This window comes from Amphiura filiformis, chromosome 1 (assembly GCF_039555335.1).
Source record: "Amphiura filiformis chromosome 1, Afil_fr2py, whole genome shotgun sequence".
NCBI classification, from domain to species: domain Eukaryota; kingdom Metazoa; phylum Echinodermata; class Ophiuroidea; order Amphilepidida; family Amphiuridae; genus Amphiura; species Amphiura filiformis.
This window is the reverse complement of record NC_092628.1, coordinates 64,164,450-64,181,716: the sequence shown is the minus strand read 5'-3', so window position 1 is coordinate 64,181,716 and position 17,267 is coordinate 64,164,450. Positions and strand designations below refer to the sequence as shown.

At 35.8% G+C, this 17,267-nt stretch overlaps 1 protein-coding gene across 7 annotated transcripts in view; it reads left to right on the top strand.

The window, feature by feature from the left end:
• LOC140150839 (syntaxin-like) overlaps nt 1-17,267 on the top strand; it is a 93,053-nt gene that overhangs the window by 47,862 nt on the left and 27,924 nt on the right. For 3 of the 7 annotated variants that reach the window (XM_072172984.1, XM_072173000.1, XM_072173021.1), the window contains exons 6-9: nt 292-400; nt 3,864-3,937; nt 9,802-9,939; nt 13,503-13,613. In XM_072172984.1, the coding sequence (XP_072029085.1) occupies nt 292-400; nt 3,864-3,937; nt 9,802-9,939; nt 13,503-13,613 (432 nt within the window). Of the gene's footprint in view, nt 1-291; nt 401-3,696; nt 3,771-3,863; nt 3,938-9,801; nt 9,940-13,325; nt 13,437-13,502; nt 13,614-17,267 lie in introns of all 7 variants that reach the window. The other 4 variants (XM_072173008.1, XM_072173029.1, XM_072172993.1 and 1 more) reach the window with 2 other exon arrangements.

Sequence of the window (17,267 nt, the reverse complement as noted above, 5' to 3'; positions counted from 1 at the left end):
CACTTAAATGCAGACCCAAGGTATCTTATGTATGGCAAAGAAAGTGGCTTTTTTAGGGGGGAAAGTGATTAATGTGACAAATATAGTATATTCCTTATTCAACTTTATTTGGTCAAGTTCAAACACATTTTCTTCATTATCTTGAAATTAGCATTTCCTACAGCTAATATGATGTGTCATATATTTGCTGCTTTTAAATTACAAAATTAACTGTATGCTGCTACATTGTGTATTATTGCAAATAAAAACTAGATGTCTATTTTTGTCTTTCTATCTATTTCTGTATTCTAGCATTCTACGCTGTCTAGGAAATTTGTTGAAGTAATGACTGATTACAACAACACACAGACAGATTACAGGGAGAGGTGCAAGGGGAGAATTCAAAGACAACTGGAAATCAGTAAGTTAACCTCATCCTACACCTGTCAAAACCCATTACACTGTCATATTGTGATATGAGTTAATGAAAGAAGACATTTGTGGCATTGATTGCTAGAGCAGTGGAGCCTTGGGTTGATTGAACTTGGTCCCAGGGGATGATGATGAGGTACTTATGGGAGAGTTTCTTGTACTTTTTTAGATGCATTATTATTTAAAGACTTTCTGATTTGGAGTAAGAAATTAATTCTCAGACTATTGGTGCACTGTAGCAATTATTGTGTCAATCTGGTCTCCAAGATGTAATTAATCCATAATGAGCATGAGCCATATCATGAATCTATCCATTTTGATTCTTTGACGGAATGATATGTCCGTATTGCGCTGATTTAAAGAAACATGCCGATATATCAAAATAGTTTGCATTATAGCTCCATGAATTGGTCCATGAGCCTACTGTGATCATAATAGCCTGAGCTTGCTCAAGTATATTGAATGTAAGTGTTTTGGCCTATCAAACCAAGGACAACTCGCATATAATATGTGAAGCACATTTCTTCTGAATTGCAGTGCCTCGCTGGCTTACATTTTTTGTATCAATTGCGACAAGAAATTGAGTAAGTTCAAAGACTGGATAATTTACAATAAAAGTACTTTTTAGGCTATTTCATAACATGGGTGAGAAACTCTGGGGGGAGGGGGGTAACCACTATGAACACTAAAAACAGGAAAGGGTGGAGCAAGTGTATGTTTTCATCCAGTTTAAAATAGATTGGATTAGTTTAAGACCAGGTTTAAATCAAGTTTACAATGAGGTGTTGCTTTAAGTGACACTTTGCTTCACAATTATAGTATCAGTCTTGTGCTAGAAGAATTTTTTTCTTTTGTCCATTGCCAATGTGGATAATATTAGTAGCAATTGTATTGGGAATTCTTACTGGTATAGTAATGTTTTTATTTAATAAGAGGCTGGGATTACATATGTCTGAGAGAATAGACCTTTTCAGGAGGACTCTTACAAAAAAAACCACAGATGATGCTCATCAAAATATATTCAACCAATCAATTTCTGGCGATTTGAGGGCACATTTGACCACGCAGTGGACACAATACAAAATATACTGCATCAAGTAACTTGGTTCATGGTTAGTTTGAACAATCATGCCACATGCTCATTTTTGTGTACCGCAAGCGACATCTTCCTATCAGCTGCTGAAAAGGTCTATAGCATATTGTTTTGCTAATAACAACAACAATAAAAGAAAATAAGCATAGTAAATATTTGCTGGCCTTTCAACTAAATTCCTGTAGTAGCAACGTATACAGCTCAGCACATTATCTGCAAATCTGCGTATAATTATCTAATACACTTTAATCATTCACCTTTGTGTTGGGATTTCAAGTCTGAATGGGTCCCATTACATCCATCTTGTCTTCTAGCCATATTGTAAAACCTCAACCAACTCTTGACACTTTGCCCAACCTTATTCCAAATCTGAACCATACCCAATAATCATTACAAATGTAATGGGGCAAGGGTGTAAAGTGGCACAAGGAGCAAGTGTAATGGATGTAACATAAGAGGGTATAGACTAGTATTGTTTAATTGGCCCTTTTTTGGATCATTTTCCCTTCCAGCTGGGACAAAGTTCATCCTCTTGCAGTATGATGCTCTGTAAACTTATATGATGTGATGTGCAGTATGTTTTTTAAAAGAAATTAGACATTTCCCATCATTAGAATCTTGAAAAATACAAAGAACATTTTCATTTCAAACTAATCAAGATTATCAATGTCTCTGTTTCAATAACCTCTGCTTACATAATCCGCTGTCATATCACATTGGCCATATTTCTTAATACATAAGTAAGCATGTTGACGAAGGCCGGGTGAAAAGGTTTTAGTAGATATACAGTACACCTGGGGCTTCAACTAAACTCTTTAACTGGGTCATTTATAGATGGCTGTCCTAATGAATAACTAATTAACACTCTACTTCTTAATAATACAGGTTATATACAGGATGCCTCTGTGAGTAACACCTGATGTCTTCTCAGTCAGTAGTGCTGTTATCCAAGGGTTTCTTTGGCATCTCTGTCAACCAGTCTGTTGGGACAATGTCTGTTGTGACAACCATCTCTTTCAAAGTTTTCAACAAAAGAGTTACTTAAAAAAGTTGCTAATATCGTGCAAATCAGCAGCTTCCTAGAATTGCTGGTGGAGAAAAGCAATTTGATGTATTGTAATAAGTTCTCAACATACTCTCCAACCTTCAAGATATGATCTAAAGCTTGATGAAGTAGTGTAAAGCAAGTTTTCAACAATTGTGTTATGCTATGGCAATAATGGATCCATTGGATTCGGAATATGGTCTTGTTGACAGAGTGTCAATGTTAGAAATCATTTCAGGAAAGTGTCAACAGGGAGACAGAGTGATAACAGCACTACTATATTTTATTAGTAATATAGCATGATACCCATCAATATTGACTTCAAACTGGAATATATCAATCTGTTGATCTTAGTGTGATAACTTACAAGGCTTATGGTGGTATACTTTGTCTTACTTGAAGTATGGAGTAACTGACTTGATAGAAACATGTTGTTTTATGTTCATGAATCTAATTTACAAGTGTACATAATATGAAGGATACTCTATCTCAGGTTAGATTCAGTGATGAAACACTTGAATTTGTTGCTGTATTACTGGTCTAATACAAATGTATAAAGTGTGTCGGTCATGGACCTGGTTGACAACTGCAGACTTTGTGATGCGGGCTATTTGCCAAACTGTAGACATTGTTAGAACTGTGGACCTTGATTTGACAGCAAATGGTAGACTATATCTCTGGTATTTCTAGTGTTGCAAGAACAATTTTGAGCATACACAATGTTCTATGTATCCACAAAAACAATGTGATTTTATAGGTTAATTTATGGTCCACGGTAGGCACAATTTTCCAACATGCTGAACACATGCACACATATCATTGCTGGTGTGATCATGTTTTGACAAAAATGTATGTAATTTTATCAAGATCAATGGCATGCACACAGATTCAAATCATCAACATTTCATACTTCAAGTAGATCAGAGTATATGCATTGAAGCTTGTTACATCTTGTTACATTTATTGTCTGCTAATGCGTTTGGAACAATACCGAATGATATTGATAATTGGATGTTTTGTTACATCGCGAAAACTTTTGAAGTTGCAGAAGTTCTGATTACTTTGCAAATGGGTATATTTCTGCTTATATTACTAATAAATCAATAGCAAAGACTAACTTCACTTGATTTTATCTGATCTCTGACAGCTGGAAAATCAACAACTAATGAAGAATTGGAAGAAATGTTGGAAAGTGATAATCCCGCGATATTCACGTCTGGTGTAAGTAGATGACCATGAGGTCTGCACTCACTCACTCATTTGTATATACACATTAGCTTCATTGTTGTGGTGGTTTTATCCATTAATTCACAGCTGGAAAGTCAACCACCACTGAGGAAGTAGAAGAAATGCTGGAAAGCGGAAACCCATCAATTTTTACGTCTGGTGTGAGTAGGCTGCCTGCAAAAGCGCCCCCAGAATACAACCTGTGAATGCGTATATCTTGAGCCACTGTATAAGTGTAGGAGTGAGATGCTTTTCTGGTGGACTTAAAAGTGAACATTTCAAATTGAATTTGTGACACAATTATTTGGTACATAAATTCTAGCACTTTCAAGTGTGATTTCCAAATTTGATGGACTTTGTGTACAACAAAAAAGCATTTTATGATCTTGATTATAAATCCTTCTCCTCTGACCTGCATGTGGTCTTGTATATTCCTAAAAGTTGGAATGCATTTTATCCCGAGACAGGCCCGCCCTTGTAAATGTATGCAAGGGTCTAGTATGAAACTGAAGATATTAGACATAAAGAGTCAGGACTCTGTTGTGTTTTGTTTAATTCAAATACATGTTTCTTTGCATGTAATGCATTTTTATATAGTATGTGCTAAAAAAAGCGTATTGATTTATAGTGCGCTACGCACAGGCACAACGCCTAGACATTGATCCACAAGCCTCAGCACACTTTACAGGTTAAGTGCTACATGCGCAAACATTGGTAATGTTCAATGCAAATTATTGTTTGATTTTAGGCTTTTGCCGATAAATGCTGATTGTAGACTACTTTGGTCTCCAGCTATGACAATCTAATAGAGTAGATTTACCATAGCATAACACACACAGCTAATTTGAGTCAGACATCTTAGTCTAATATCTTTGAATGAAACCTTTAATCAGTCTCATCCAATCCAAACATTCCTGATTCTGAATACCAAGTCCATCAACTTCTCAGTAATAAAGAAACTTTTGAGCCTTTCAGCTTAGTTTGGTGAGTTTTTGTTAGGCAAATCCAATATAATTAACCACTTTTCTGAGCTTTTGATGACAAGTTATTTCATCTCAATCACAGGTGACTGCACTTACCGCAGGACTTGGTAGTCCCATTCCCACGGTTCTGTGTCTGCTTGAGCAGCAAGTCAAACTGATCAAGATGACATAACTTGAACAAAAGCTCAAAAAAGGGAATACAGGTATTGAACAGTGAATACAAGTATTGAATTTGCATATCAAAAGATCACCATTAATCTGGAACAACCCTACATATAAAACTCTTCAGTCTTTCAGCTAGTTGTGTTTCAAAAATGAATTCCAATCAACAAGCAAAATATGCGATAAATGACTTCAGAAAGCCATGTCTACTCCTGCACTGTTCACTGCCATCATTATATGCCAGGGTTGTATTCAATGACAGGGCCAAGGCTTTTTCAAACCATCTTTGCATTGGTCTTCAGTTTTCCCATCATATATTTTTTTTACTTTGAGTAATAACCAGTGACCGATGCCATCGATAGCTAATTTGCTAACGAATTAACTTTGCTCAGCACAATCCCTCTTACTACATTTCTAATCTTTTGCCTGTTGCATGGACAAGTATGCCTTAGATTAGTAATAATTATTTTATCACCATTATTTTAGGATACTGTTATCTTCCAGTTTAGTTTCTCTATTTTCCAGTTGGATATTTTGCAGTTTTTAAAAACCTGGTTGTTATTTGTCATCGTCAAATAGTATGTTGAAGTCACATCTATATTTATTGACAGTGCCTGGTCTGTGTCTACCATTGTTGATCTTCTGTTTCATATTTGCTGAGAGGTTTCTTACTATTGTACCTCGGCATTGTGTTAAACTGGAGTCTACAAAATGTGTCGATAGTTGGCTGTTTTATATTGTTTTATGTTCATGGATCTGATTTGCAACTGTACTCTCATGTGAGGTCCAAATTCAGTGATGAAATAATTGGTGTTTGTTTGTATTACTATATTTGATCTTTGCTGTATGATTATTGGAAACTATATTTCTGTTGTTTTGTTTCTATATTGGGTTTCTCATTGTTGACACACATATTTACTTTTAATTATTGGAGAAAACTTCCTGTAAAGTTTCTGTAAATACTATATAGGATGTTATTGTTGTATGAATCCTGCTGGCTGACTTACAGGTTTCTGTTATTTAATCATAAAAGAATGACCAAGGGTTTTGAGCGTCTGGTCATCCCAGTTTCTATTGTTTTGTGTTTCTGCTTACTTTCTTTGTTGTGTGAATATGTCTGATGTATGGGTTTCCTTTTATTTATTGGAGGAAAACATGTTTATGGAAATTTAGGTGTTTTGTTTTGAATGTATTCACTTTATAAACCATGCTGATGTTTGGGGGTTTCTTCAAAATATTAGATAACTTTCTGTTTTCAACTTGATCAAATTACTTATTACTTAATTATCCATTAACTTCAAAGTTGAAGGTCTAAAATTATTTCAAAATGAGTCCTTCCTCTTTGATGTCCCACATCAGACACCTTGTTAGATATCCACCTGTTCCTGGCAGCATGGTAGGTAGGGTATAGCTTCATGTCTCGTTCACAGACTGGAGTGTCCATAAAATTGGGTCGCCTCTGTATCATTACGTAGACACTGGTCTGACTACCTTGCCAGCATAAAGGTGAAGGGTCTTGCATAGGCGCACAACATGATGGCATTTCATGGACTTTCTGTGCTATGCATTACATCCATTGTTGCCAAATTGTGCATACAAATTTCACTGAATTTGATAAACGGTTCCCAAATTTTTGGAGGTTTTCACCTTGGATAAACAAAACATGTTTTTGTGTTGGCTATATACAACTTTTGTATAGATTATAAATGTTCATTTCTATATCCCTATTTTTGTTATATTTATTATTATATGTCTTCAAACGTTTCATTTGATCAAAAGAAAGGATGTAGTATAGCCTGGGCTTGATAATAGTAATACCTTCAAGAATGTGCACATCCTTAAAAGAAATGTTGATGCCGATCATTTTTAGATAATTAAAAACTTCTGAAAAAATAGAGAGATAAACATATTGTCAGCAATTGATTTGCTTTTTGGCTGGGCATATTTTGCATTTTCAAGTTTTTTATTTTAAAAAGGAGGATTTTTTGTTGATAATTTGCTTAGCCTTTTACAGCTTCATCAAATTGTCATAATCTTTCTTATGTATGTTTTGTTTTGATTTTAGTCATTAAGAGTACTTCATTGCATAATGAAGAATTGTTTTGTTCATTATTTCATAATTGTATGTCTGTTGCCAGGTTTAATTAAAAAATGGCAAGCATGATACATAAGAATACCCCACATTTACTTATATGTTTACAAAGTAATAACAAAGTTGACTACTTGAGAGGCAGGTCAAGAATTTGTAAAGCATGGGGATTTTAGATGATGACATTTCCAAGATTGTGATTCACAGAGAAATTAATAGTGACTTGAGGATAAAAACAAACTTTGACAAGTAGTTATGGCAGTACACAATCTTCTTTTGTGTGTGCATTGTACTTCAGGAGCTCTCTACAGATTAATTCAGTTCCACTGTAATTGAACTAATAGTGCTTTTATTATACCGTAAAGATTCGCCTAATGGCGCTATGGGCTCCCTTGATATAAGTGGAATTTTAGGCACAACCTAAAAGTGCCCTCCCGTATAATTCCTACCAGCAAATAAGGACACAGAACCTTAATTCTCGTTTGGATTTTAGAGGAGGTAGGTCTCTATTTGCACATGAAATTTACCCAAAAGCAAAGGAGCCCAAGTGCGCCATTAGGCGAATCCTTACGGTATTGCCAGTAATAACATAATGACCCATTGGTTCGATTGTTTCTGTCATATATTTTACATTGTGGTGACAATATATGCCCCAATTATAACTCACATCACCCCTCTACCCTTTCTTAGACATTTTTATTAGAAATGTATCAAAGATATATCCCAGATTGTAAAGTGGGGTATTCTGTCATGTTACTAATTCTGTTACAATAAGTAGAATAGAGTTTTGACATCAATTATGGTTATAAGTTGTTTCTTTTCTAATGTTTGGCACAGTCTGGGTTCTAATCTGACTGCACTGTGAACTGAAAGATATCCTCACCAAGTGTTCACTTGAGAATGAAATAGCTTTGAAGCATGTGTACCAGTTTAAGGGTACATTGGGTTATTCCATTTGAAATCCACACACCCCCTATGGACAACATTACCTTTATCTTCTACACAGGGAGTGTGACTTTAAGTGGAATCACATGAATGGGAGATTCCATTTGAAATATACGCCTCCTGTGTGGTAGATTAAGGTCACATCTTTCACAGGGGTTATATGGATTACAAATGAAATAGGCCATTTGGTTGAGCCCCTACAAGACATTGTCATCATCCGAACCATTGTGAACCTGTTTCCTGGCTAATCCAGCTAAGAGGCCTTTCCTTCTAACTTCCCCCTAATTAAGATAAAAACTTTTAAAGGATCACAAGTGTTTTGTTGAGGATAACCTTTCATGTGATGTCAGAAGAAACCCATTATGAAGCGCAGCTTTTGTCACATTATGAATTTTGCCACTTACAAATGCTTTTTAGTTTTCTTAACGATTTGCAAAATTGTTTTAACTGGCAGACAGATGAGAAGGGTTTATTTATAGCTGAATGGATCAAACACAGCATGGCTACGCTTATTTTGAATTGAAAGTATTTGAATAAGGTTGCATGCAAATTTGAAATTTATGTCAATCTACATGGGATCAGATCAGTTTTGAACAATTCACTACAAATATGAACCATTCAATTATGGAAACTGTCAGAGAGCATTTTGATTTGTAAATACCAAGCAGATCTAATGCATATTCATATAGTCTGGTCTTTTCAAGGGTGTCACAGGTTTTAAATTAAGTTCATTTGATGAAAGTTGCTCACAAAGTGACAATTTGAGGCTGTGAATGGTTTGATCCTTGCCCACAACTTTTCTATTTTAAGTATGGATACATGTATCCAATTGTATACCTGATGACTTACAATTAGTTGGTTGGCTCAAGTATTGTGAGCGGGGTCTTAGATTTTGGTTAGTTCTGTGCTCATATGGGATCAAGAAATGTGACTCATGAATAGGATATGATAATGACAACCTCTCACTGAAGTCCTGGAAAGGATATCGATTTGGTGTAAATCTTGAAGAAGCCTGTTTCATAGAGGAAATCCTGGAGAGCTTATTAACTAAAACAATCTTTGGAAACAATTGGGTTCTTCTTGTGATCTTTTGACCACACACTAGGATCATTTGTTACCAAGTAGTGGCACCCCTGCATGAGCATGGAACCTAACCATGACCTGAGAACATCCCTGACAAAGTATCTCTCCTTTACTGAGGGAGGAGACATCAACTCATCTGTCTGTATCGGGAATACAGTGACATGATTGAATTTGAAATAGTAGATACTGTATCACAGATACTGTAGCCAACCAAATATTTCTTTTACATTTAGGTAGGTATACTTTCGGAGTGATTGCCGAATAGGATGCAACTCTACTAGTCTTATTGCAAGACTGCCTTACCCCAACCCTAAACTATAACCCTAAACTCCGTAAATGAGGACTGGACTCAAGTCTAGCAAGTTGCACCATATTCGGTAATCGTACCATACTTTCATCAAACAACCTGAACATTTCATATTTTTACAAGCATATTTTAAGTGAGCGCTTTATCAAAATTTCATAATCAGACTGTATCAATCCACTTCTGGAGACAGTACTCTTCTAGACAATGGTTTAAACAAAACCAATATTTTATAGCTATCAGTTAGGATTTTATCCAAGTTTGTGTTGCACAAGTTTGTGTGTTAGATTGAGACTGCAGGTGTAGATCACATAATGTATATCATACTACACACTGCATGTATATAGTTTATAGATTATATCATTCACTTTACTTGTAATATGTAAATTAACATTTTCTTTTCCCTTTTCTTGTTTTCCTATTTCTTTCTTCTTTTTGTATGATAATTTATCTAAACAGATAATAATGGACACACAACAAGCTAAGCAAACACTGCGTGACATTGAAGCACGGCATAATGATATCATCAAATTAGAGAATAGTATCCGAGAACTACACGACATGTTCATGGATATGGCCATGCTTGTGGAGAGCCAGGTATGTGAGGTCCCCTCCCCTACTGTCCACCACCCTCTAATCCATTAACACATCATGTGACTACATCATATGACCAGATCATGTGATCGTATCACAAGATTATCTGCTGTTACAGTTTTTATAGGTCTTGGAGAGCTGACATGGATCAAAGATATCAACTTTATCTTTCAGTAAGGAAAATTGCAAACTCAAGGTAAACTCAATCCAATCAAACTGCTAGCCCAGTGGTTTTATCAAGTATCAACCCTGTTCAATGGTTCTCTACCTCAATGATTTAACATTATTGATACCCTTTCATAACATACATTATATAACACCCTACCTGTTTCCCCAATGAAACCATGTTTCCCTAACAAAGCCCTTCTTATATACCTTTATATCATTTTCATTCATTTCTTCATTTCATACCTTATATCACCTGCTACCCCTCAATTCCTGTCATTGCAAACCATACAAGACACATTGTTGTACATTGAGACTGGTCAGAATTGATTTCATTTTTATATTTCTTATTTAATTAGTTATTGTTTACTTACTATTAACCGTTTTGCATTTTTGTTGTTTACATTGGTAAGAATGGAGGCCAGTGGTAAGTAATTGCAAAGCTTCTTATTTTATCATTTGCAATGCATCTTATTTTGTAACAATGATTGAAATAAAGTCAGAGATTCATGATACTAGTCAACCATGATGTGTTAAGCAGGCCTGTGAGATCTCTGCTTTGTAGCCGAAATCTGCTTTTTTCCCCCATTTTTCTGACCGATTTCAATTTCCGCTTTTTTAAAACAATTATAACATCAAAAATCAAAATAGTGTCTGTCTACTTCTGATAGCATTACGTGTCGCAGTAAAACGACTGGGAAATGAGATTAACTATGCTTGAAAGGTCATGAAACGCAGGTCATAATGTTATCGCGATGTTGTGGAGCGAAGGTCATACATTCTTTGATTCCTTGTCCGTACTCATTGTGTTATATGTTTGTTTAGAACTGCGCCCAACAGAATGATGTTAAATGGCGCTGTGGTCCCTGTGAAGCAATAGATGATTGTCCATAAGGGATAAAATACAAGCTGCTTATAATCTTCAATTATTTCTGGTGAAATATGCACAAATTTTATGGCATTGAATTTGTACTGTAGTTTGGTAGGTAAATTTTCTGCTTTTTTTTAAACCTCACTCACAGGCCTGGTTAAGTTTCATAGCAATCAATGATTGACAGTTGAAAAGTGAACGCAAGCTCTAAAAGTGAACGCAATTACCAAGTGAAAATATGGCAATCATGAATCTCACATTTATTGGGTTGGTTATGTGTTATGGAAAGATCCATGTGACACATTACAATAATATACTTATGATAATAATAATAAAATATATTTCTGTGAATAAAATAGCTTCGAAATCTTATTTTTACTTTAATGTTATGTAGACTTTAGAAATATTTGTTCTTTTGGTATCTTTTAGAAGAGAGTTAACATTTCTGCATATCAGTTCATCAGAATACCGCTTATTTACATCATCAGTCATCCATGGACTGAATGGAGGAAGCATCTGAAGTATGCTGGGCCTAAACTCTTATGTCTTTCATCAGTTGTTGAATCTCTGATGGTTGTACGCCAATATTATTTATTTACAGTGTTGCCAAAACTTTCAGTGCCAAGGCCGTGGTGAATTTCTCCCATGTAGCCCAATGTTTAAGAATAAAAAATAAGCATCTGGGTAACGGATATTTGGGCGGTTGTACAAGAATTTAAACCATAAATTGCCCAATTAAGCAGAAAAGCAATTGGTTAAAACTTCTGGTACTTAATGGGAAGTTACTGGCGATCAAAAAATGTTCACAAAACCCAAAGTTGCAATTTGGAGCTTCAGAGGCTCAAAACCGTTATAATTTGGCTAAATTGAAAGGAAAATATGTCAAATTACTGCTGTAGCCTGACACTTGCATATGTAGCCCAAATTTAGGCAAATAGGGGCATGATTTTTTGAGTAGCGGCAAGTGATCGCTGAGTAGCCCAATTGTGCACCGGCATCATTGCTTATTTATAGCTTGAGGTGACATGTGAGGTCATACCATAAAGTTGGACAGCAGTTGCTATCATTATTTGCCTGTCAGTATGTGCACTCATCGCATTATGTTGAGGACCAATGCTTTTAAAATTTGCGCCAAATTAAATTATGGGCAATTAGGCTATTGAAAAATGAAGTTCCCTCAAGCATATCGATGGACCAGTTCCTTGCCTTTATTTATAAAGATTGCTGTCACCTCATCTATATATAGACCGCTTGAAATGTGACATCTTGGATTCTCGTATTGGATGTTGCAATCCAAAACCCTGTAGATACCCCCAGCTTATGTCCATGGTGTAATTTAAGAAGAACAAAGGAATCCAGCTGATTATGATCTGGCTTAGGGAGTGATTTCTGCATCAAAATAACAAAATAAACCTTTTGAAAAATTGCACTGCCCTGGGGTGTTTATTACAAAGAGTACATTACAAAGTTTCTGGTGAACTAATAGCAGATAATGTTGACTCCTGATAACCAGTCATTGATATGTCACAATGTGTCTTAAATTGGTGATAACATCCTCCCATATTACGAGAACCACACCTTGATCCAATTGAAATATATACACACACATATATAGCATTAACAGTGACATCAAGTACATCGTCAGATGTGTGCTTTCATTTTCAGCCATTTCAAAATCATATGCATACCAAAATAATGGAATGAAACCAGCATTCATTGATGTCACAATCTTGGTTAGAACTTTTTTCCACAAATCTAGTGGGCATTTTTCGGTATCTGTATGATTTATACATCCATGACTAAAAGTATACATATTTGTCAATCTTTTCTTCCGTATTCGTATGTTATACATATATATACATACATTTCCTTATCAAGCTCACCATTTTACTTAGATCTAGAATGTAAGCATGATATACTTTAAATCTATGTGTATGTAAACTTTCAAACAAGTTTTTATTCTTTTTTTCTCCTTGTTTATTGTTACGCTATCCCTTGTTTTTAAACCGCACATCAAAGTATGTGATGTCCTATCAAATGTCCAACTTGTAAGTTGTCAGAATATGTATACTTTTACTCCAGGATGTGTAACTTCAGAATCAGCTCTCCAAATTAGTGATATAATAACAAACTAACAAACACTGAAAAAGTCTGCAATTTATGCAAGTCGGTTGGCATCGGACTTGTTCGGAGCTGCGGGGAAGTCGCGAACGGTTTGTTTATCTTGGATACGGATGCAACGGTATAATTTTAGGAAATGCTTGAGAGCATTGCCTTGTCCTGTTGGAATTGAGGGGTAAATTATTGCTCACAGTGCCCCACACTAATGTTCCTGTAATGTTGTTGTTGACAGGGTGAGATGATGGACAGGATTGAGTTCAATGTAGAACAATCAGTAGATTATGTTGAAACTGCTGTGGCAGACACCAAGAAGGCAGTCCAGTTCCAAAGTAAAGCTAGGCGGGTAAGTCTTGGTGTCTATTGTACTAACAATACTTACTATGTGTTCCTGTAATGTTGTTGTTGACAGGGTGAGATGATTGACAGGATTGAGTTCAATGTAGAACAATCAGTAGATTATGTTGAAACTGCTAAGATGGACACCAAGAAGGCAGTCAAGTACCAGAGTAAAGCTAGGCGGGTAAGTCTAACAGATTACTGACTATGACACCTTCACACTGACCATTGCACCATATACATAGGGACAGCTTGTTGTATGCAATATGAATCACAAATTTGGATTGCTCCCATTATCAGCTTAGAAAATAACATGGCTATATGAAACAGATTGTGAAAAGTGACCAAAAATAATCTAGGGCCATTAAGATGCTTCAAGATGTATTTCTTGTTGTCATTTTAAGTAACTTTTCCTCAGAAAACTCACATCCTCTAGCAAGAGATGCATCTGTAAAACCGTCAGAGAACAGAACATATTTGTTCAAATATTTCTGTAAAAAGGATAGCTAGATTTCTGCCAGACAATAAATAGCCTGTAAAATAAGGGAAAAGACCCAAGTATTATAGAGAAGAGCTTACTACACATGGTACAAGAATGTCGTGATTGCATGTATTAGTCCCATCCATATTGCATACAACTGGTCTGTTTCTATGAGCAACAAGGCCAGCACTAAAAGCCTGGAAGCATCATCAAGGACTTATTTGATCCATCCCCAATATTTAGTTGCCACTTGGATATTTGTTACTTGCGACCAGGGCTTCATCCTCATGCATCACATCTAAATGACCCAAACAAAATATGGCCTGTATGGTGTAGCAAACAGCTAGGTGGCAAACAGACACAAAAACACTTGTTGTATTAAACATGTTGTACATTTTGTTGCAGAAATTGTCAAGTTATTCCACTCATCAAAATAGTTTTCACTTTGTGTCTAGCGATCATTTAGTCTGGTGGCCAGAGTTTGTTTTTTGTTTCAATTTTTTTTTGTTTATCACTCATCAAGTAGGTTTTGTCTTGCTCAGTTTGTAGAGGATATGAAGATATAGATATGTGCCTCACTTGTGTGTGTAGGAAAGCAAGCATTATCATGATGTGCTTTTTATGTATCAGTCATAAGTTTATTTTTCACTAATTGAAATCCTGGAAAGTGCAGAACATCACACGGCTTCATACATGTAGACAGTATTGTATGCATCTTGCGCATTTTAAGTGTTCAGCACTATACTTACTCAATTTTTTTTAACTTCCAGGATATATTTTTAAATACAGAACTATTTTTTATTGAATATTGGAGGCATTGATTATTCTATGCAGGCGGCTAGCTTTTTTTATGTGTAAATTATCAGTAAAATGTGTATATGTTCACCAGGGTAGCTTATGTACAACAAGTTTGATTACCTAGTGGTCCACATTGTATTAAGATTATAAAATATCACTAATACTTCTAAAATTTAAATCCTGTGCCCTTGAAAACTTATGTGGTCATTCACACCATCTGTAAAACATGGAAGCTTGTATCTGTCTTACATCGTATCTTTGTCATCATCATCATCATTATGAGCTTGTATCTGGTCTATGCACCACACAATCAATAGTAATATACACAGGTTAGCACTACTGCAAGCATGTGGAGGGAGTTGTACATCGGTGACAAGCACATCAAGGGGTATGTGGTACTTCATGGGAGCATGCGTCAGATGCACCAAACCAAAGCAGAAGAAAATTACATTTGGAACCTATCTGGTGAAGTCAATTTTTATATTACAGTAAGGTTGTTATGTCTTCAAGTTATGAATATTAGAGGGAAATATTTATTTATATAAGATACATGTCGTACATGAAAAGAAGTAAATATACAAAAGTTTTGTGGGTTTGCTGATGGTGATGGTATTGGACCAGAAATGTGGAAAAGATCTTCACAAGAATCAGTCAGCGTGGTGGACACCTGAAACTTCGGTGCAGCAGGATGGTGTTGGAACTTAGGGAAAGTGCACTACAAGGCAACTGGTATAATTCATACAGCTCTGTGCAACACTTTCTTCACAGTACAATGGTTGATTTACTGTGAGGTTGAGTGAAACAGGTGTTTTTAGCAACTTTGGGATCTTTTTGTTTCAGCTTTTTATTTCACTAGTTAGTTACTAGACACTAACCCCACTTACCATATTTCACACAGCAGGTTGTTAGCTCTCACTTATGCACAATTCATTATGTCAAGCACACATAGACCAAGGAATATGTATATATATAAAAAGCGCAGTGATTTATAGTGCGCTATGCACAGGCATTAGCATGTAGCATGTTTTGTCTTGGTGTAAGCATGATGGTGCACAACAACTTTACATGTATTTCGCAGAAATATTGCATTTTAGCTTCTCAATCTCAAAACCATATCAGCACAGATGGTTCACTTGTCAAAAGAAATACAAGAAAACAAGATTTATGTTACATATTCCTTGGTCATTGAATGCTTAATCACTAAATCACTAATTGCATAACCAAATTGCACTAACATCAACAATTTTGCTATAGCCTCGACCCATCCCTTTTACATGTATGCATGAGGTGGTTGTTATGACTCACAACTTGGGTGCTCACTGAAGGTGGATTGAGGTCAGCTATTTCTTCCTCTTTCATTCTCATCATTGGTGCTATTGAACTCAGAACTGACCACATAAGCAGAGATATACTGGACTCCCTCCCACCCACATCCATCCCATACCAGCCAGTAACAACTGAAACTTTTGCCCATTATCATTTAATCCATCTTTTATGCAGAAATTAATACTCATCGGGATTATCTCATCTATTGCTGTGGTGCTAGCCATCATTGTGATCGTAATAGTAGCTGTATAGGATGTAGATCACTAACCAAACACACCCACCCACCCAGCAGAGTTATGGACACATTGCTTGTGTGGTTGGTTGTCACTCATCATGTTGTGTGTGATTCTAATGCTAACATTTGGCTGTTTGTAATACTTAAGCATGGGATCATGTCAATACGCACACTACTAATGATGTGAATGTGAAGACAGAAAACTAATTCAGTGTTATCATGGTAAATTAAGTAAGAACTAAGTTGTAGATAGTATAAGATTGAATTTAAGGTAGTGCTATACCAAAGATGAGGAGTTGCCCAGAAGGAGATTGGTGTACAATGGATGACTGCGTATAGGTGAAAACAAGAACACTGTTCCTGCAATAACATAACATAACAAGCGGTATTTCTAATTTGAACATATATTAGACCACACCACATTCAACACACTGCATTAAGTAAGCAAAATGAGAATATGATTTGTGTGAACGATGATATCATGCCACACGCTTACCAAACATGATGTCGCAAGTGTGTGTACTCGGTCATGGTGTTTTTGCTTGCGACATATTTCTCAACAAATTTTGAAATATTTCCTAGCAGCTCCTGATAGATGTAGTAATTGCAGAATAATGATTTCTTGTTTTCAGTTATGATGTAATTGCAGCATAAAGAGTTTTTGTTTTAATGTTATGATGTAATTTCTGCTATGTTACTCATGATTCAGATTTTAAAACGGTGACACTGACTGGACCTGTGTCTCTTCAACATTTTAAAAATGATGATAGTGTCATATAAAGTGTCAAAATTTGATCAAGAAGAATATATAAAGTAACTTTAGAACCTTTTTCTGGGATGTCTTTTACGGATGATGAATTGTAAGACTTAGGCTTTTTGGTATGCCACCCATGAGTTGGGCTTTATTCAGTGCGTACGCACCGTCCTCAAAATAATCATCAGGTGTATTGCAGGAGTGACGTACCAGATTCTAAAGTTACGCCAAAACTTGAAATAAA